Source organism: Lynx rufus, unplaced genomic scaffold (genome assembly GCF_022079265.1).
Source record: "Lynx rufus isolate CCGP_SWC_20201006 ecotype Redwood Valley unplaced genomic scaffold, mLynRuf1.p SCAF_9, whole genome shotgun sequence".
NCBI classification, from domain to species: domain Eukaryota; kingdom Metazoa; phylum Chordata; class Mammalia; order Carnivora; family Felidae; genus Lynx; species Lynx rufus.
The window spans coordinates 74,600,587-74,622,600 of NW_025814897.1; the positions used below are offsets into that span (position 1 = coordinate 74,600,587).

A 22,014-nucleotide genomic window follows, 5' to 3' on the forward strand; every position below is an offset into this window, starting at 1 on the left:
GGGGTAGCTAATTAATTTAAAGAGGGAAAACAAAATGCTTTCCTATTACTACCGATTTTATTTTAAAGAAGAAACAATACCTTAAGCTGTGGATCTCTTGAAAGCACACCCAGCACAGATTCTGTAAACCAATACTGGACCTTCAGCTTATCATGTTTATTGTAATAAAGAGTAATTTTCTTTTAAAAGTATATTACTTTCAAAATATTCCCAAAGTGCTGAATGTGCTTTTGTTTTTTTTTTTTTTGTTTTTTGTTTTTTTTTTTGAATGTGCTTTTAGATGAGGATCCATAAATTTAAATGATGCATATTGTAGATTGTAGATGAATGTCTACATCTTCTATAGATTTAAAGAACAGTTTAGATATCTCAAGAATGACAAAGAAAATTAGATTTCTTCCCCCGCCTTATCTAACTCCCTAAGGATTCAAATTACAGCGCTAACTGGAAACCGTCTACCTTAACCAAGCAGTTTGTAAGGGTAACTAATAAGATACAGAAGTTCTCAACCCTGTATGTGTTGGCAAAATTAAATGACCTTTCCTTTCAGGTAACTCTGTACTTTAGGATCAAAGTTTTAACTGTTGTTGGAGACCATGGATTGATGATGCACTGCTTTGGAGTTTCTCAGTTGCTGTATCTTCCTTCACTGTGCTTTGGATGACTTCAGATACTCCACTGGATCCAAGGATGCAAGGCAAACTTAAAAACACTTCATTGTTTATATCATAATATCCCTGAAATGAAAAAAAAACCCAGGGATTATGATAGAGCTAAATCACTGCAAAAAATTAATATAAATACGGATAGCTCCTTTGCTTTTCTAGTTCCAGTACAAGTTGAACTTCTAAAAACTTTTTTCATTATTTAATTTTTTTTAAATGTAATTTATTGTCAAATTGGTTTCCATACAACACCCAGTGCTCATCCCAACAGGTGCCCTACTCAATGCCCATTATCCACTTTCCCCTCTCCTCCACTCCCCATCAACCCTCAGTTTGTTCTCAGTATTTAAGAGTCTCTTATGGTTGGGGCATCTGGGTGGCTGAGTCGGTTGAGCATCCGACTTCGGCTCAGGTCATGATCTCACGGTTCGTGGGTTCAAGCCCCACGTCGGGCTCTGTGCTGACAGCTCAGAGCCTGGAGCCTGCTTCAGATTCTGTGTCTTCCCCTCTCTGTCCCTCCCCTGCTCACACTTGTCAATCTCTCTCATTAAATAAATAAAAACATTAAATAAATAAAAACATTTAAAAAAATCTCTTATGGTTTGCCTCCTTCCCTCTCTTTTTTTTCCCCATTCCCCTCCCCCATGGTCTTCTGTTAAGTTTCTCAGGATCCACATATGAATGAAAACATAGGGTATCTGTCTTTCTCTGCCTTATTTCACTTAGCATAACACTCTCCAGTTCCATCCACGTTGCGACAAATGGCTACATTTCATTCTTTCTCATTGCCAAGTAGTATTCCATTGCATATATAAACCACATCTTCTTTATCCATTCATCAGTTGATGGACATTTAGGCTGTTTGCATAATTTGGTTATTGTTGAAAGTGCTGCTATAAACATTGGGGTACAAGTGCCCCTATGCATCAGTACTCCTGTATCCCTTGGGTAAATTCCTAGCAGTGCTATTGCTGGGTCATAGGGTAGGTCTATTTTTAATTTATTGAGGAATGTCCACACTTTTCCAGAGTGGCTGCACCAGTTTGCATTCCCACCAACAGTGCAACGGGGTTCCTGTTTTTCCACATCCTCTCCAGCATCTATAGTCTCCTGATTTGTTGACTTTAGCCACTCTGACTGGCATGAGGTGGTATCTCAGTGTGGTTTTGACTTGTATTGCCCTGATGAGGAGTGACGTTGAGCATCTTTTCATGTGCCTGTTGGCCTTCTGGATGTCTTCTTTGGAAAAGTGGCTATTCATGTCTTCTGCCCATTTCTTCACTGGATTATTTGTTTTTGGGGTGTAGAGTTTGATGAGTTCTTTATAGATTTTGGATACTAGCCCTTTATCTGATATGTCATTTGCAATTATCTTTTCCCATTCTGTCGGTTGCCTTTTAGTTTTGTTGATTGTTTCCTTTGCAGTGTAGAAGCTTTTTATCTTCATGAGGTCCCAATAGTTCATTTTTGCTTTTAATTCCCTTGCCTGTGGAGGTGTGTCAAGTAAGAAATTGCTGCAGCTGAGGTCAGAGAGGTTTTTTCCTCCTTTCTCCTCTAGGGTTTTGATGGTTTCCTGTCTCACATTCAGGTCCTTCATCCATTTTGAGTTTATTTTTGTGAATGGTGTAAGAAAGTGGTCTAGTTTCATTCTTTTGCATGTTGCTGTCCAGTTCTCCCAGCACCATTTGTTAGAGACTGTCTTTTTTCCATTGGATAGTCTTTCCTGCTCTGTCAAAGATTAGTTGGCCATATATTTGTGGGTCCAATTCTGGAGTCTCTATTCTGTTCCATTGGTCTATATGTCTGCTTTTGTGCCAATACCATACTGTCTTGATGATTACAGCTTTGTAGTAGAGGCTAAAGTCTGAGATTGTGATGCCTCCCACTTTGGTCTTCTTCTTCAATATTACTTTGGCTATTCGGGGTCTTTTGTGGTTCCATACAAATTTTAGGATGACTTGTTCTAGCTTTGAAAAGAATGCTGGTGCAACTTTGATTGGGATTGCATTGAATGTGTAGATCGCTTTGGGTAGTATTGACATTTTAACAATATTTATTCTTCCAATCCATGAGCATGGAATGTTTTCCATTTCTTTGTATCTTCTTCAATTTCCTTCAGAAGCTTTCATTATTTAATTTCTAAACTCGTTGTTTCAGAAAATTTGTGTGAAATAGGAGGAAGCTGGTCAGAGACAGCCACTTTGTGTGGAGATAAGCTAGGCCCCTGCCATATGGGTAGCAGGCTGTGGGCCAAGAAAAAAGATGGTCAGAGTGGATTCCCTGGGGAGGGGCCCAGTCAAATACAGTAACCTGTTTTAAGTTTTCCTTTCCATGTTTTATTTTCATCCTGATATTCTGAAGTTTTCAAGAAAATTGGTTAAGCATTTGTGCCTTGTCTTAGCTGTGCTTTAGGGACTTTATTCTTGGGATAAAGTGGTAAAGGACAAAGTGAACTGGAGAAGCAGACTGCCAACCAGCTAAAACTAGTTAGCACATCAGTCTGGGGTGACATGGCTGGCTGAGGTGATAAATGACTTTACCAGAAGAACCAGAAGAGCTTTATGGAATATATAAACGTTTCTTGAGGCTTCTCCAAAATTACATGGGGGTGAGGGGCAACCTGGTAGAAATCCAGACTTCCCATAACCAAGCAGATAGAGTTGAGACCAAACTGTCTCTTCCAGTGTGTTACCCTAAAAGCTAATGACATTGAAGACACCTGGGATACAGTCTGAGCAGCACTTTTTCTGAATTTATATTAATAATATAAAAGTCTAACATATGTAGAGTATAAAAACAGCAATTACCTTTGCTAAAATTGATACAGAATGTACTTTCTTTTTATCATTTACAATACTGTCAACCAGGTCAGCCACTGATAGTCCAACAGACCAGGATCTTTGACCTTTTACCCGTAACACCTCCATGGCTCTAGGTTGTCAAAAAATAAAAATAAAAAATAAGTAAATCTCAGAAAATGCACAAATATGCACAGTTTTACATTGTTTAAGGTCTTAATTAGATGTATTTTTATTCAGAAATAAGACTTCTACAGCAATTGTTAGGAAAGCCTACAGATAATCTAATGACTAAATTTTTCTTAAAATGTCAGGAAGGTAGTTCACAGAGAGAAAATACAAATGGCCTAATAACATAGAAAGAAGCTCACCTCTACCAATATTCAACTACATACGAGTTAGAACAATACACCACTATTGCCTATCAAAATTGGCAAATTTAAGAAGATTGATACCTACTTTTGGAGAAGCTTCAGAGAAACAGGCATTCTCTTAACTGCAGTTGAGTGATACAGTCTTTTAGGAGGAAGATTTAGTAACAACTGATCTAGAAATTCCCCTTCAGGGATTTTATTCCACTGCAACATGCTCAAGTATGCAAATATATGCATGTTTGTCTTGGATGAGACAGAAAAAAATTCTGGAAACAACTCATCAAAAGAGCACTCGTTAAATAAATCACTATCCAAATGTAGTACTGTATAGCCCTGAAGAGGAATAAAGTAGATTTATATGACCAATATGGAAACATTTCCAAGATTTATTATTAAGGAAATGAAGCAAGTTGCAAGATAATATGAATAGCATAAACTTATCATTATGCAAGTAATAAAAATAATAATGATAGTTTGCATAAGCACTGGAAAAATGTTTGGACACCTGGACACTAAACTGTTAACAACAGTTGTCTCTGAAGAATGGGATACTCCCAGCTTTTCGCTTTCTACTTTATAGATATCTGCAGTATTTGAAGTTTTATAATAGCAAACATTCTCTATGTAAAAAATAAAAAATGATTTACGTTAAATAAACATGTTTGAATTTCTTCCTTTTACAATTTCTTCCTTACATATGCAGGATTAGGTAGAGAATCAGATTAGAATGGATTATACAGTACACTACTCTTCTCAGTAGGAGAATACTCTTTCCAGTTGTGACAGTCTAAAAACCTTAAGCTGAAGGTTTAGAAACCTAAAAGTCTTGGGGCGGCTGGCTGGCTCAGTAGGTTGAGCATCCAACTTCAGCTCAGGTCCCGGTTTCATGGTTCATGGCTTTGAGCCCTGCATCGGGCTCTCAGGAGCCCACTTCAGAGCCTCTGTCTCCCTCTCTCTCTCTGCCTCTCCCATGCACCCGCTCACTCTCTCTCAAATATAGACATTAAAAAAAACTTTTTAAAGCTAAAAGTCTACACCATTCAAACTGCAGAAATGTATGTGATTATGTGATGATGGGAAAACAGATGGCATAAAAATACATGGTGCATGGGGCACCTGGTGGCTCACTTGGTTAAGCATCTGATTCGATCTCAGATCAGGTCTTGATCTCAGGGTCGTGAGTTTGAGCCCCGCATTGGGCTCCACGCTGGGTGTGGAGCCTACTTAAAAAATACAATACGTGGTGTGTGGAGTACAACCTGTAAGGCACGGACCTTGGAAGGTGTCTGATCTAAGGCAAAAATACAAGGATCTATGCATTACACTTTTGTTTTTGCCTGAACCTATAATATGGCTTATCCACTCATATTAGACTAGTTCCCAATTAACACATGTTAATTTTAAGTGGTATGGACAAATTCTACATTAAGAAAATTCTTTTTTTAATGTTTATTTTTGAGAGTGAGAGAAACAGAGAGAGAAAGAGAGAGAGTGAGAGAGAGAGAGAGAGAGAGAGAGGGAGAGAGAGGAGAGAGAGGAAGACACAGAATCCAAAGCAGCCTCCGTCTGGGCTCCCAGCTGACACGGGGCTAAAACCCACGACTCACGAGATCATGACCTGAGCCAAAGTCAGCTGCTTAACCAACTGAGCCACCCAGGCATCCCTATATTAAGAAAATTCTTAATATCCTTAGATGTTGACATATCAAAGTAGGAAATCACTGACTACAAATAGGAAACCTCTTCCACCCTGTATGTGTCCACTGAATATCCGAAATAAAGTTTGCAAAGCACTCTTAGATCTACTTTCAGATAAGAAATCAAAGAGGGGAAAGCATTGCTCCTTTGTACTTTAGAGTTGTCCATACTAGCTAGTTTTGTTTGAGGAAGACTGGTAAAGCAATGCTGTGTACACAGTTGTTATCATGGGAGCTACGAAGTGTGTGATTTTCGGTTGGGTAAATGCAGATTGATGCTCAGTGTTACCTGTTGGACAACTGCACTTGAGAGTTATGACTCATCACTTCTTCTTGGCCACCCCATGTGGGCACTAAAAATTAAAGGAAAAATTAATTATACTTTGCCAACAACTCCCTTAGGACTAAGATGTCATAAATGATCATTTGCAGTCAAGGGTATCTGTATTCAACTTGAAACGCTTTCCCCCTTTCTAGCAATAGTTTTCCACTGGGCTTACTGTGCCAAGTGCTTGGGGCCTGCAATCCTCCAAAAGACGTGATCCCCTGAGCCTGTCTGCGGCCTCCTCACCTGTGCTCTCTCATCAACCCTGGTTCTACAAGGGCAGTGTACTGTCCAAGCAGAAAGCTTTCTTTTCTCAGCAGGCTGCACTGAAAGCACTTGGCATTTGCTCCACTTGGAAATAACACGGAGATTCATTTCGTTCACCAGGTGAGGAATAATTCAGTCACCTATTTTGGCTAGGCTTCCACAGCTGTTAGAGAAGCAGGGTCCTATTTGCTAAGAGGACCTTTTCAGCTACCATTTCATCCCACTATAGCATTTACAAAAACGATTCAAAGATTCAAAACTGTGCACATGAACTATTTACACCACATTTTAATATTAAATAGAAATTGCCAGAAGCATTTTGAAACCCCTTCTAATGGTCATCTATTTCTCATGTGCGTGAAGACAATTATTTGATACAAATCCGTACTTGGGTAGGCAAAACAAAAATACATTTGAATATATAAGACTATGTTTAAGATACAAGTCTTCTAAACTGCATTCAAAATTAGGCCATTTAGCGACAGGTCAGCAACAAAGGACACCCTATGTAATCGACTCTTCTTCAAGCTCATTATAAGCTTGCAGGGGGTAGGGACCATGTGTTCTTTTGTTTCCTCTCACACATTTTTACCACAGTAAAGAATACACAGGAGATGATGCAGAACCGACTTCACGCACAATCCATTATTATATTAACAAAGAAGAAAGCATACTTGCAACAGTTAAATGGAAAACGACGAAAAAAAATAAAAAAAAAATAAATCGAAAACTACGGAAAAGTTTAAAAGTTTTTATGTTAAAAAAAAAGCAAAACCAAAATTTGTTATATGAAAAATACAAATATATGTGGACAGATTAAGGGATTTTAAAAAAATGTTTTACTTGGACAGAATGGTTATATGTGAATTTTTTTCTAAAAAATTGTTGTGCATTATTGGTATATTCACAATAGGTAGAAAATTGGGGAAATATCTGTAAATGGTGTACTTCAACATTCAGCATGAGATGAAAAAAAGGGGCAAGGGAGGAATAAGAGAAGACTCAGAAAGGACACAAAAAATCTGAAATTTAATTATGAGAGAGGGAAAGAGAGAGAGAGAGAGAGAGTGAGTATCACATTCTTTCCTCTCTAAGCCCTGACTTATAAGAGCCGTAAGGAAAGAATGGAGAGAAGGGGAGAGCTTCACTATGTTCAACTTTGCTTATGACACAGTTATTAGAATTTTCAATTAAGTTCAGATGGACTTTTTTTTTGCTCATTTACTGTCCAGTCCTTCAAACTTCCTAAATATATGTTCAGCCTATTTTAGGGAGCCCTTTCAAATATTGTAACTAATCAATCCTGATCTTTCTGGCTCCATTCCTTAAGAACAGCAATCCTCTGGCCCCCAAATTTTAATGAACAGTGACCATGGGATGACTCTTTCCCTTGTGTAAGACAGATGACCAAAGCAGATGACCTAACAGTCTGTTCTGAGGTCCAACCCTCAGATTAATCATCATTTGAAGGAGTTATTTACAGTTTACATATGATGTTAATATCATAGCTGAAAATAGCTCCAAAGCATATTTCTGCTGACTATCTAATTTGGGGGGGTGCATAATATGAATGATCTTTGGTCACAAGATAGTATCAACATCATTCATTCCTTTCAAAACACTTTTATTGAGTCCATGCCAAGGTCAAGGAGCTTTTATAGTCTGCTGGAATAAACAGACAGGTAAATATGCAGTTATAACATAATGTGATAATGGTTATAACAGAGGCATGAACTTACTTAACCTGGAGAATTAGGGAAGCCTTCCTGGGAGATGTGGCACTCAAGCCCAGACTGAAAGGGTAAGTAGGAGTTAGCCAAGTTCAGGTTAGAATGGAAGGAAGAATCAGGTGCAAAAGCAAGGAGGCATGAGAGTGTACAAATCATTTAGGAAACTGTAGGCTGACCACCTGACTAGCATAGAAGGCCTGGCAGAATGGTGGAAGATGAAACTGGCAAGGGAAGCAAGAAACTGATCCTAAAGAGTTTTGTATGTCATGGGATTCTTCCCCCAGGCTATAGCTGCCATTTACCTCTGAAATACTTAAAGAGAATTCATTTTATTTGCACACCTGTCATCTTACAACTGTTTCCAAATCCTAATGCTGCTTTACTTCAAAGAGTAGTTTTACGTGTCCTTTTGCCAATTTTCTATTCATCACTGTCTTGTCGATTGCTGTAACAGAAACTACCATTTACTGAGTGTTTACACTATGCCAGATACTGTACTAAATGCTTTAGATAAATTATCTAATTAAGTCACAGCAAAGAAAAAGCACAGCTCTGAAGTCAGACCAGGGTGCAAATCTTACTAGATATGTAATCTTGGGCGAATAACTTAACTTCATTGTCTTAAGCTTGCTCATCCATAAATTTGGAAAACCCCCATCTCCTTTACAGAGTGTTTGTAAATTTTAATGAGATACACAACATATTTAATACAGATAGTAGGCTTTCAATAAATTATAATTGCTATTATTGTGGTGATGCCACTTATGCAAAAATATAACCAGTTGATGTCTATACATGACACCAGCAGAGGGAGCCTCTATCCATTTCTGGCTTCAATGCCAAGGTAAGTATACCTATTATGGATATATCTATCTCTGAAACAAAATACAAGACAGGATAAAAAGTGATTTGATGGTGGTGTCTAGACGGGACACAGGGAGATGGGTTGGGGAGAACACTGGTAGCTTCAATCATATTGGTAATGTTCTTAATTGAGCACAGATTCATGAATATTCTACTATTATGCTTTAACACACATATGTATTTTTTTATACATGCCAAATAGTACAAAATATTATATTTTAGTGATCCTAATGCATGTGTACCTGCATCCCTCTACCTCTTGTTCCCATTTGAGGTTCAACACAGAATTACCATATCCCTTCCTTGTATTTTTATCTTATTTCCCTTGGATTTCTCTCATAGCAAGTTAATGCTGCCTTTCATTATAGTCATTTTCTGTGTTAGATCTAAGCTTCCTAAAGATATAGTCAGGTTCTTACACATCTGTATAGCTCCAACAGCAGACAGCACTGTGCCTTCGGCTTATTTATCAAGTTGCACTATCCTTTATTTTCTCTTTACAATTTGAAATATTGATATAACCATATTGTGAAATATTTTTACTCATTAAAAAATTGTAACTTATTAGGGAAACTGGCTAAATAAATTTTGACATATCCAGTAGTTTAAAAGAATGAGTGAGATCTATATATGTCATTATGCAACCATTCCCACGTCATGTCAATAAATAAAAGGGCAAGGTGCAGGATGATGTATGTCTATTTCAGACATGTGCTTATCTATGCACAGAACATTTCTGGAAGGCTACATAAGAGACTGGTAACTGTGACTGAATCTAGGGAGAGAGCCTGAGTATCTGGCATCAAAGGGAGACTTATTTTTTACTGCATAGATCTTTTTGTACTATTTAATTTTTGTAATGTGACTGTATGACTTTTTCAACTAAAAGAACAGCTTAATAATTTACACTTTCAATAAGAACATATGCACACAAAATGCTCAAATTGGATCAGAATAAACAGCAGTTTAACAAAAGAATAAACATCACGTTTATTGGTTATATGGTTAATTACCATATAGCTAGCAACAGATTTAGCACAAAGGGGTGAAGAAATCACTGTGGAGTGATGTGATCAGGAAAGGGTTCACAATGTAAAACAAGGTCTAAGGAAAGGCTTCACAGTGTGAGTAAGGAGGGCTTGACCTAGACCTCAAAGGATGAGATTTGAGTATGTGGAGAGAGGGGAAGAGGGCAAAGTTCCCTGGGGCTGAAGCAAAGCTGTGGGGTGGGGCTGGGAGGCACAACACCTGGGTTTTAGTCCTTCTTTGACCCTAAAACTATAGGCTCTTGGGCAAGTCACTCTTACCATCCCTGTATCCATTGCTGGGTCCCTAAAACAAAATGTAATCAGTGATCCGTTAGGTCCCTTCCAGCTCTCAAATAATATTACTACATCCTTAATTATAATTGGGAAAGAAGATTAGGGCTAGATTTGGGGACATCCTGAATGCCAAGCAAAGGAATTTAATAGTTTGGTCAGAGGAAGCCAGTGAAAGTTTTTGAAAAGAGGAGTATGACTTAGCAAGACTGAATTAACACATGAAAGCATATAGTACAATTTTGGCTAATATCATTATTAACTTGGCATCATATTTACAGGGTAGACAAGAGGGGAAATAGCAAACTAAATTGGGAGATCTGCAAGAATCAGAGAAGCAAGACATAAGCATGGCCCAGAACTCAAATGGTACTACTGAGTAAAATATGGGGTCTCAGGTTTGTTTGCAGCCCTGGAGATTCATTACTCTAAGTCATCTGCCCCAAGTTTTTGCTTGCTATCCTTTTCCAGGATCCTATTGATTAGCGTTTAGTGTCAGGGAGCATTTTGAACTTGAAAAGTCATTCTACTCAATCACAGTGCTGGGTTTTGTAAAGGTTTATTCTACAACCTGACTCTTTCTAGTATTGAATTTTCTAGGTAGCCAGTACCAATTTACACAAATTTAAATACTTTTGTATTTTACTAAAATTTTCTCAAAAATTATACAAGTACTATATATCCATAGTGACAAAATTAGAAAACACTGACAAATACAAATTTTTAAAAGTTACCTTTAAGCCAGTTTTAACCACTGTTAATATTTTGTTTTAATGACATCAAAGCACATAGGAACCTTTAAATTCTAAGGAAATAGTTTTGAGAAGGTGATTTGCTTTGTGGCACTGTGGACTGACTCTCATTTAACTTTTAGTGTGCATGGTCTTTTTCTAGATCTCCAGTTAAAAGATCACCTCCTCATAGGCAGAGAAGTTCTTTTTCACATTGTGCTCTACCCCATAGGACCTACATGCTAAATAAAGCAATAGTAACAATAGTAATGTCATTTAAATGATGAAGCAATGATTAACTGCCCCCAAATTACCTTTTCAACATATCACTCTCATGCTCAAATACCTCTAATGCGTTCCCTCTGCCTGAGAATCACTTTCCAACTCTTCAATCAGGTATTCAAGGATCTCCAAAATGTGATTTCACCCAGGCTTATCTGGTTGAAATTCTCTGCGACATCTAGTTTAGATTTTTTTTTTTTATCCCACGCACATGCCATACTTAACATACTATGTGCCTTTGTCTGCTTCTGATTTCCCATTCCTGGAATATCTTTCCCACTCTTTGCTCTCTATTCAAATCCTAATCATTCTTTCAAAGTCCAGTTCAATAACGGCCTGTACAGAATTTTCTCCAGTCATTTCAATTCAGGTTAAATGCTCACTCATAAGCTAAGCACTGTAAGTCTATAATACTCATTCTGGCACTTAATGAAATACTTTCCTATGCTTTCACTGTTAGCTAAAATATCATGTAAATATTTTTCTTACCGTTCTAAGATAATTTTTAAGTATGATGAAGAAAGAGATCATGCTCTCTGCCTCTTTTATTTCATACTAACATTCTATACAGTAGTGAGTACAGAGTAGGCACTTATATAGTTGTTTAAATAAATAAAAATGAACAAAATGAGGATAAAGAGCACTTCTGTCACCTGACCAAACTCACTTTATAGATTAAGGGAAACGGTAAAGGAGTAAAAGGAAGAGATTCTCAAGTTGAATAGGGAAAGTATTCTTTTGGGATAGGAAAGGGGCTTTCCAGTCTGAGGAATGGAATGCTTTTTGTGGTAGGAAGAGAACAAGTGGCTGGTGAAAAAGGCCATAAAGATAAAAAAGGGGTGAAAACCCTGGTTAAAAAGGTGAAAAACAGACAGGGAGGGTGGTACCTAGGAAGAAAGTCTGAACTTAGGAAACATAAGCAACAATGAAGTGTGGGGAGAATAAAGGAAAGAGTTCTATATATGCTTTAGGGTTTTTTTAAACGTGGCTCTCTAGAAAATGAAACTTTCAAATTAATCCTGGACTCTGAAACTCAACTAAAAAATATGAAACTAATCTTAAACTTACAGAAAAGTAAATAAATGAGAATGACATACTTGAAGAGTCTACTCACAATACAGGGCCTATAAAACAAAAGCCAAGTAAGTGCAACTATTCTGGAATCTTCAGATATATCTGAATATCATGGCCTCGGGTGACTTAGGTTGTCAATATAACGAATTAAAATATATTTCTTACCTTTGTCTTCTCCCTGCTCACCAATAACCCATACTTGTTTTCCTGACATTTGTGCCTTCAAAACATTTGTAATAATGTACTGTAATCTCTGTGAATCCAGATTACATCCAATTCCAATCACTCGATTTGTAGGAAATGCACTCAGTTTCCACGTCACGTAAGTCATGATTTCCACTAAATATTGCACACAAGGTGAAAATGTAAAGATATTTAAAATACACTTCTAGTCTAGTTCTCATAAACAAAATATTTATTAAAAACTTTTTTAATGTTTATTTATTCTTTGAGAGAGAGACAGAACATGAGCAGGGGAGGGGCAGAGAGAGGGAAACACAGAATCAGAAGCAGGCTCCAGGCTCCGAGCTGTTAGCACAGAGCCCGACACAGGGCTTGAACTCATGAACTGCGAGATCATGACCTGAGCTAAAGTCGGACGCTTATGCTACTGAGCCACCCAGGTGCCCCAAAATATTTATTATTTTAATAAGCATAGTAGAGCTTCTACATATTTTTCTTAGGTCCTAAATGCACTTTGAGGCATTTTTAATGTATATTAAAAACACTAACCAGGTTTCAACATGATTTTACATAACTTTGTTGTTTAATATAAATTAAGAGTGGAAAATAAATATTTTCCTAGTTAAGTAAGAAAGATGAAAACTGGGTATAGAAAGCCAGAAAAGAATGTTTGTTTTTCATCAATCAAGTTCTCTTTTATATCTTTTTTTCCTTTCTTTAAAAAAAAATTTTTTTTAATGTTTGTTTATTTTTGAGAGAGAAAGAGAGTGTGAGCAGGGAAGGGGCAGAGAGGAGAGGGAGAGAGAATCCCAAGCAGGCCTCATGCCGCCAGCATGGAGCCCAATGCGAGACTTAAACTCACAAATCACAAGATCATGACCCGAGCCAAAACCAAGAGTCAGATGTTCAACCCCCTGAGCCACCTAGGCGCTGCTCTTTTATATCTATCTTAAGGTGAATTTCTATTTTTAAATTAAAATAATGATCATATACTCCCACTATGCAGTGCAACATTATGAACAAGCAAAAACACAACTACTTTTTTCTGCCATGCCAAAGGGATGTCAGGAATTAAAGAGACTAGTGTCCCTCAAACAATTACTACAGAAAAACAATCAAAATGTACACCATACCCTTATACTGGGAATATTAAGAAACTCTGTTCACCAATTTGAGTTCGATACCACCCAATTCTTTGATAATATTTCTTTTTCTTAGTAAACCAGTTCCCAAAACACTTTGTAATATACAAAAAGTTAGAAACACAGTGGCACGCCCACTAGCATTTTACAACACTTTAGAATTAACAAAATATCTTTCATATAAGCCACTGCATTTTTCTCTTTGGTGTTTAACCATTTTCTCACTGAAGGAGCCATGGCCAACAACCTGGAACAGAATGATGGTGATCTGTCACAAAAAATCGTTCAGGTAAAAGCTTCTAGTTAATGCCAGTCATAAGAAGTAGCTGGTTGACCGGATACGGACGTACCGTATTGTTCGGTATAAGAGCAATTTGAATAGTCTAGCTGCCCTTTTATAATCTAGTTTTATGACTTTTATCAGTACTGGCAATTATATTGATACACTGGACCATCAGACTAATTAAAAATAAAACTATTTACCTGGTTGAGATGCAACAAGCAGGATACCATGTTGACTATAGTGTCCCAGAGCTGGGACAAGGGCTCTGAACATATCCACATTGCTTTGTACCACATCAAGGTAGGACTGAGAACTACCCAAAGAGTTGACTGTGAAGATCACCACCTTGGAATGAGCAGAGGCAGACAAATCTAATGAATAAAAAGAAACAGTCTGAGCTCAAGATCTAGGTTTTCGTCAAGTTCTTGTTCTTGTTTTTCTGATTCTTTTCTACAAGTGGAGAGCCTTTAGGTATATTTGCCTCCAGATCAATCCATATCCATAGAAATATACAGAGTGCTGAGGTTTGCTTCCAGAAAGGTGATTCAGAGCAAGAGTGTATCCCAAAGGGAGAAAGAGAACAAAGGGGGATAAAGAATATAAAGTACAGGACTCAGAAGCTAAAAACAAGGGCTTAAGTTTTTTCTGTAATGCACAACTTTCCTACAAAAAATAAGTAATGTGCTATAGGCAAAATGAACCTATAATCAATTAGGTCACTGAGTTTTAAATTGTGAGTTTAGGAGTCCTAGAGTTCCTTGACAGTGACTCACAGGCCATGTGGAAGGAGTGGGAATAAGTGGAAAGAAGGCTGGTAGGCACAGCTCCATGCTGTTTACTTTGACCTCTCTAAGCAGAGTAGTTCTGCTTGTATCTGTTTTACTTATGAAGGATTCTACTCGAAAGAGGAAAAAAATGGTCAGAAAATCTTTAAATCAAGGTAAAATGTCTTAGCTCATTTTTTACAGACTTTTCCTTATACTGAAGCCAGTATCCTTGGTTTTAGGTTCCTCTTTCAATGGGACTAGGTAAGCAACTGTTACGACTTAAGAAAAGCTGTTCTCTAGAGTTCGCTCCTCTGATCCTGAAGCACACAACATGCAATTTTACAACTACATCACTCTCTATTACACAATGTGCTCTATAGTTAAGTACATGTCAAAACAGCAGCCAGACTTTATCAGCATCAGAGACAACAGAAAAATAACACAGTAGTGGCATTAGTCAACATTTGTAAATTAATATTAGCACCCCAGGGAGACAAGGAGTAGATTCCAGTGTTTATATTCTTAATTAAGTCCCTAGGGCCATCTCTCTAAACCAGTTTCAGAAGGAAACACTTGTGCAATATATCCTCTGGGAAATGTACTTTCCAAGTTTAGTTCCTATTCTGATGCTGTTGTGGGGATAGGAGATCCAAAAGCTGAGTCCTGGATTTTAATTATGGTTCTTCATGAGTACTCTTAAATAATTCCTGTTGGAATTCCTGTTGGAATTCTTGTTCTAGTGTTTAGAGTAGATACCTGGTGATGAGTCAAAACCTCAAGAGTTGGAAGGTATATAGTTAACACTTCCAGACCACTTCTATATGCCAGGTACTATTCTAAGAGCTTTCTATGTATTTACTCATTTAATCTAATCTACAACACACTATGGGGTCATAGCCCCCATTTTGCAGACAAGGAATATGAGGCACAGATGAGTAACTTACTCAGTTGTAGAGCTAGCAAGTATCAGACCCAGAATTCAAGCCCAGGCAGCCTGGCTGTAGAGTACTGTTAAGCACCATGCTATGTTTAGAAACTGAGCCCAAAACCCTCATAAAGATGAGGAAACTGATGTTTACAGAGATTAGGTGACTTGTCCATATTATCAAATTACCAGTGAACAGTTCAATTTATGATCTTACAATTTGGTCCCAACCTATTTTGCGAGGATCATTTTATTTTCTTTCCCCCTTTAGCTTTCTCTACTTTGAATGATACATATATCCTTGCCCTCAAGGTTGCCTCATGAATAAATAAAGCAGTGGCTGTCTAAAAGGATTTCAAAAGTACAAGAAAGGCTTCCTACTCCATCAGGTTTCCTAAGCTCCCAGGCCTTTTATTCTCTTCCTTTGAGCCTAGAAGCTAGTATTTCTTGTACTCTCCTAGGTAAATCTTTGGCTTAAGTAGAATTGGTCCCTATTCTTCCCCACTATGTTTCTCTCACTTTCCCGATAAGAACTTTACTCAAATTCTTTCTTTCTTTTTTTATGTTTATTTATTTATTTTTGAGAAACAGCATGCACATGAGCCAGGGAAGGGCAGAGAGAGAGGGGGACAGAGAATCCCAAGTAGATTCCGTGCTGTCAGTCCAGAGCCTGACACAGGGCTCAAACTCACAAACCATGAGATCATGACCTGAGCCAAAACCAAGAATCGGATGCTTAACCGACTGAGGCACCCAAGCGCCCCTCAAATTCTTTCTAGCTGGAATGTTTCTCACTTCACTCACCACATGCTAGGTAGATATCTGTTTAACTGTCTACTACATTAAACATGTTATGAGCTCTGTGAGAGCAGGGACTGTTTGTGTCTTACTTATCTTTCCATCTCCAAGATCTAGATACTTAGCAACAGCTACAAGCCCCCAGGGCACCCCTGGACCCTTTTATTATTCCATACACAAAAACAAACTTAAAATGCATTAAAGACCAGGGGTGCCTGGGTGGCTCAGTTGGTTAAGTGTCTGACTCTTGGTTTCAGCCCAGGTCATGAAATCAGTTTTGTGAGTTCAAGCCCCGTGTCAGGCTCTGCACGGCAGCACGGAGCCTGCTTGAGATTCTTTCTCTCCCTCTCTCTCTGCCCCTCCCCCACTTGTGCTATCTCTCTCTCAAAATAAACTTAAAAAAACCTTTTTAAATGGACTAAAGACCTAAATGTGAGACATAAAACCATAAAATTCCTCTTTTTTTTTTTTTTTAATTTTTTTTTCAACGTTTTTTTTTTAATTTATTTTTGGGACAGAGAGAGACAGAGCATGAACGGGGGAGGGGCAGAGAGAGAGGGAGACACAGAATCGGAAACAGGCTCCAGGCTCTGAGCCATCAGCCCAGAGCCTGACGCGGGGCTCGAACTCACGGACCGCGAGATCGTGACCTGGCTGAAGTCGGACGCTTAACCGACTGCGCCACCCAGGCGCCCCAAACCATAAAATTCCTAAAAGAAAACATAAGCAGTAATTTCTTTGACATCAGCCACAGATATATTTTTCTAGATAGATCTCCTCTAGTAAGAGAAACAAAAGCAAAATTAAGCTATTGGGTCTACACCGAAATAAAAAGTTTCTGCACAGTGAAGAAAATGACCAACAAAACAAAAAGGCAACCTACTGAATGGGAGAAGATATTTGTAAATGATGTAACTGATAAAGCATTAATATCCAAAATATATAAAGAATTTATGCAACTTGGGGCACCTGGGTGGCTCAGTCAGTTAAGCGTTCAACTTTGGCTCTGGTCATGATCTCACGGTTCATGAGTTCAAGCCCCACATAGGGTTTTGTGTTGACAGCCTCAGATTCTGTGTCTCCCTCTTCTCTCTGCCCCTCCCCTGCTCACTCTCTCTCTCTCCCTCAAAAATAAATAAACATTAAGAATTTATGCAACTCAACACCAAAAAAAACATCAATCCAATTAATAGGGAGAGGACAAGAATAGACATTTTTCCAAAGAAGACATACAGATGGCCAACAAGACACATGAAGAGATGCTCAACATTGCTAATCAGCAGGGAAACGCAAATTAAAACCACAAAGAGATATTACTTTACACTTGTCAGAACGGTTAAAATAAAAAAGATGAGAAATAACAAGCATTGCGAGGACATGGAGAAAAAAGGAACCCTCATTCAGTGTTGGTGGGAATGTGAACTGGTGCAGTCACTGTGGAAAATTAGTATGGAGCTTCCTCAAAAAAGTTAAAAATAAACTTACCATATGATCTAGTAATTCCACCACTAGGTATTTACCCAAAGAAAAAGAAAACACTAATTCAAAAGGATCTATATTTATTGCAGCATTATTTACAGTAGTCAAGACATGAAGCAACTCAAGTGTCCATCAGTAGATGAATGGATAAAGATTGTACATATATGTGTGTGTGTATGTCTATACATATACATATGTACATATACATATATGCATATATATACACACATATATACATATACATATATACATATACATATATACACACACACATATCTATACACACACACATACATATACACAACACACACACAATGGAATATCACTCAGCCATATAAAAGGATGAAATCGTGCCATTTATAACATGGATGGACTTACAGGGTATAATACTAAGTGAAATACGTCAGAGAAAGACAAATGTAGAATTTAAGAAACAAAGCAAATGAACAAAGAAAAGAAACAAAAAAATCAAACAGAGGGTTACCAGAGCAGAGATTGGTGGATGGAATCGGTGAAGTAGGTTAAGAGTAAGCTTATCTTGATGTAAGAGTAGGTGAAGGCGGTTAAGAGTAAGCTTATCTTGAGGAACACTAAAAAATGTATAGAATTGTTGAACCACTATATTGTACACGTGAAACTAACGTAACACTGTATGTTAATTATACTTAAATAAAAAATAAAATTAAGTTTAAAAGAAGTTGCTGACTTAATATGGGGAAAAAAGATTGTACAGTTGTAAAGAAAGTTAAGAACCTTAAGCATAATTATGTGAAGATATGATACCATTTACAAGGTTAAGGATCATAATAAAAGTTTATTCAATAACAATTAGTTCATATACCTCTGCTAAGGTTCCTGTCATGCCAAGCATAATTATACCAGGCCCTAAGAACACAAGGTTAATGACATATTGTCCTTGCCCTAGATATAATACAGTAGGGCTCAAGGGTTAGAATGGAGGGCTTCAGAGTGAGATTGCCTGCTCCAAATCCTAACTTTACCACTTACTTAATTAGCGTAGTGATGTTTCCTCCTGGGTCAGGGGTGCATCTGGACCTCCAGGACAGAAACCTCTTACCTCTATCCCAGCTGCATAGGTAGCCCAGAAAAACTACATCCTTCCTGCCAAGCCACTGGTTCCCAAACAACAGGCCCTAGACCAGTGCTTGTTTAGTTATAGTAGGGGATATCAATCCATTATCAAGCATGTCAAAAGACCCAGCAAATATTTCATGCTCCGATATACCACTGTTCTCAGATTATGAGGATGATGTTGATGAATGAAATACACATTGATTTTAAATCACCGCTGAATTATTTTATTCAAAACCATGGAAAATCAATCAAATAACAATGTCCAAATGCTGTGGAGACCTCACTGAAGTATTCTAGCTTAGTATTATCAGTCTGAATATACTGGAGACAGTACAAATATTTTCATTTCTCTGGTATATTGCTAAGCCATTCTAACTGTAATAAAAATTACATAAAAATACGTTCCTTTCAAATTATTTTTCTCTAGGACACAAAATTTTAGAAATGATGATGACCCTTAATTTAGAAATTGTGTTAAGTTGATAGCTACTAAAAATCGTCCTATGTTGGCAGGGGAGGGAACTACCAAAGAATGACTTCTCAGTAGCTTTGGGCATTATTTCAGTCAATGACTGGAAGGGATATTTTTGTCTGATGAATAGAGGTAGACTTTTTTTTCTTAATGTTATACAAGAATACTCCTATTAAAAAATAAGGTAGGAAATCACTGCCCAGTTCAAGTGAGTGCCTTTAACAATTACCGCCACAGTGGTCTGGGTTTGGAGCTATAGAAACAACACTGAAACTTTCTAAGATTTACTATATGTGGCAAACTAAAGCCATGAACTAAGTATGTTATGCCATATCTCTATCTTTAGGGAGGATTTTCTTAAAAATAAAAGGTATATCTATTGATAAAATGTCTCAGGAAGAGAAAAAAATGACACAACATAAATTTCAATATCAATACTAAAATCATGAAGAGTAATAAGTGATTTGGCATTAGGATTACTCTGGAAGGTTTCCCAGAGAAAAGGTGACTCAAGGTTAAGTATGAAGGGCATGTTGAGGCTAATGAAGAAGTATTTATCTGAGGTAAGTGTAAAGGGGGAAAGGAGGCAAAAAAAAAGGGCTTCAGTCAAGATTCTTTACTTCAATACAGTGAATTTCAAAAATTTGATTGTGACCCATGCCATGAGATGGACATGCTATGAAATACGTTTTCTATTGCAACCCAAGACATAATATATGCATATGTATATATACAAAGCAAAAACATTACAGAAAATACTCTCAATACTACTCTGATATTTCTGTTGTTCTAGTTCATTTTTATCAAATGCTGGTCGTAGTCCCCTGTGCTGATTCCACAATCTGCAATAATGTCACTACTTATAATTTTTAGAATACTTTAATGAGTATAAGAATTACCTGAGCTACTTATCTAAAATGTAGATTCCCAGGCTCCACTCCTAGAAATTCGGGATCCACAGCCTAGGGTGGACGCCAGGCATCTGTAATTTTAAGGTGGTTCTGATATAAGAGATTAGCCCACAAGCCATGTTTTATGAACCACTGGCTATTGAGCATATTTTGCTTTACTGCATATGTCAACAACACTTTATTTTTTATTTATTTTTAAATGTTTTTTTATTTTGAGAGAGTATGCACACATGCATGAGTGGGGGAGGGGCAGAGAGAGAGAGAGAGAGAGAGAGAGAGAGAATCCCAAACAGGCCCCATGCAGTCAGCACAGAGCCCAACATGGGGCTTGATCCCATCCTACAAACCAAACTGTGAAATCATGACCTCAGCTAAAATCAAGAGTCAGATGTTTAACCAACTGAGCCACCCAGGTGCCCCAACAACACATTATTTTTAAACTTACAACTACTGAACACTTTTTTCTCCATGCATAAGCATGCATATATCCATACACACAAACATTTATGCTTGTATATACACAGACTATTTCTGGAGTGAATCATGTGAAACTGGTAACAAACTTACAATTGAAATCCTAAATTTAGCCTCTTACTAACTGCATGTCCTAAGCCACAATCTCTCTGAGTCATCTATAAAATAAAGTAAGAATGGGGCACCTGGGTGGCTCAGTCAGTTAAGCGTCCGACTTTGACTCAGGTCATGATCTCACGGTTCGTGGGTTCGAGCCTCACATCGGGCTCTGGGCTGACAGCTCAGAGCCTCGAGCCTGTTTCAGATTCTGTGTCTCCCTGTTTCTCTGCCCCTCCCCCACTTATGCTCTGTCTCCCTTTGTCTCAAAAATAAAAATAAACATTAAAAAAATTTTTTAATAAATAAATAAAATAAGAAAAGTAACAGTGTGTGAATATATGTAAAGTATCTAGCATATATTACTGATTCCTTGAAAAATGGCAACTATTATTATTAAGAGATAACAGATAGACATAATAGTAAACATGATAATATAATAAACATAATAACCATGATCAAAATATAGGACAATGATCCAATTAGCTATATTTAATATAGGATAAAAGTAATCAAGAGAAAGGAAAAAGGAGTACTTATATACTGTTGACCAGAGTATTAACTGGTACAATTTTTGGGGGAACAATTTTAGCAATATAAATTTTAAAAACACGTATCTTTTGACCCAGTAATTCTACTTTATCCTGCTAGTTAGAGAAGTACACTAAAAGTTTTGCATTACAATGTTCTCTTCACTATTACTTGTAAGCACAAAAAACCCCCACAAAAACAAACTAAATATCTCCCAACAGGAGATAGATACCCATCTGACAAAATATTATGAAGCTATTCAAAGAAATAGAGCTATTTAGATCTACATGTGCTGTTAATAAAGATCTTTGAAAGCGTACTATTAATTCACCAATAATTTAAACACAGAATTGCCACGAGCCAGCAGTTCTACTTCTGGGTTATACCTAAAACAAGTGAAAACAGTTATTCAAACAAAAACTTGTACATAAACTTTCATTGCAGCCCTATTCACAACAGCAAAAAGATGCAGCCCAAAGGTCCAACGGCTGACAACAACAGACAAATAAAATGTGGTACATCTATACCATAGAGTATTATTCAGCCATATAAAGAATGATGTACTGATACATGCTACAATGCGGATGAATTTTGAAAACATCATGTTAAGTGAAAGAAACGAAATACAAAAGGCCACATATTGTATGATTCCGTTTATATGAAATATTTAGAATAGGCAAATCCACAGAGCAGACTGACGGCTGCCAGAGCCTGGAGAGAGGGAAAATGGGG

General features: G+C 37.4%; 1 protein-coding gene across 4 annotated transcripts in view; it reads right to left on the bottom strand.

Moving 5' to 3' along the window:
- Positions 1 to 22,014, bottom strand: part of UEVLD (UEV and lactate/malate dehyrogenase domains) — a 52,778-nt gene continuing 30,764 nt past the window's right edge. For 2 of the 4 annotated variants that reach the window (XM_047070320.1, XM_047070322.1), the window contains 5 exons: positions 13,935 to 14,105; positions 12,292 to 12,465; positions 5,824 to 5,887; positions 3,473 to 3,596; positions 1 to 737 (listed from right to left, as the gene is read on the bottom strand). In XM_047070320.1, coding sequence (XP_046926276.1) covers positions 570 to 737; positions 3,473 to 3,596; positions 5,824 to 5,887; positions 12,292 to 12,465; positions 13,935 to 14,105 — 701 coding nt within the window. In that variant the 3' untranslated portion in view covers positions 1 to 569. Of the gene's footprint in view, positions 738 to 3,472; positions 3,597 to 5,823; positions 5,888 to 12,291; positions 12,466 to 13,934; positions 14,106 to 22,014 lie in introns of those variants that run through there. The other 2 variants (XM_047070321.1, XM_047070323.1) reach the window with 2 other exon arrangements.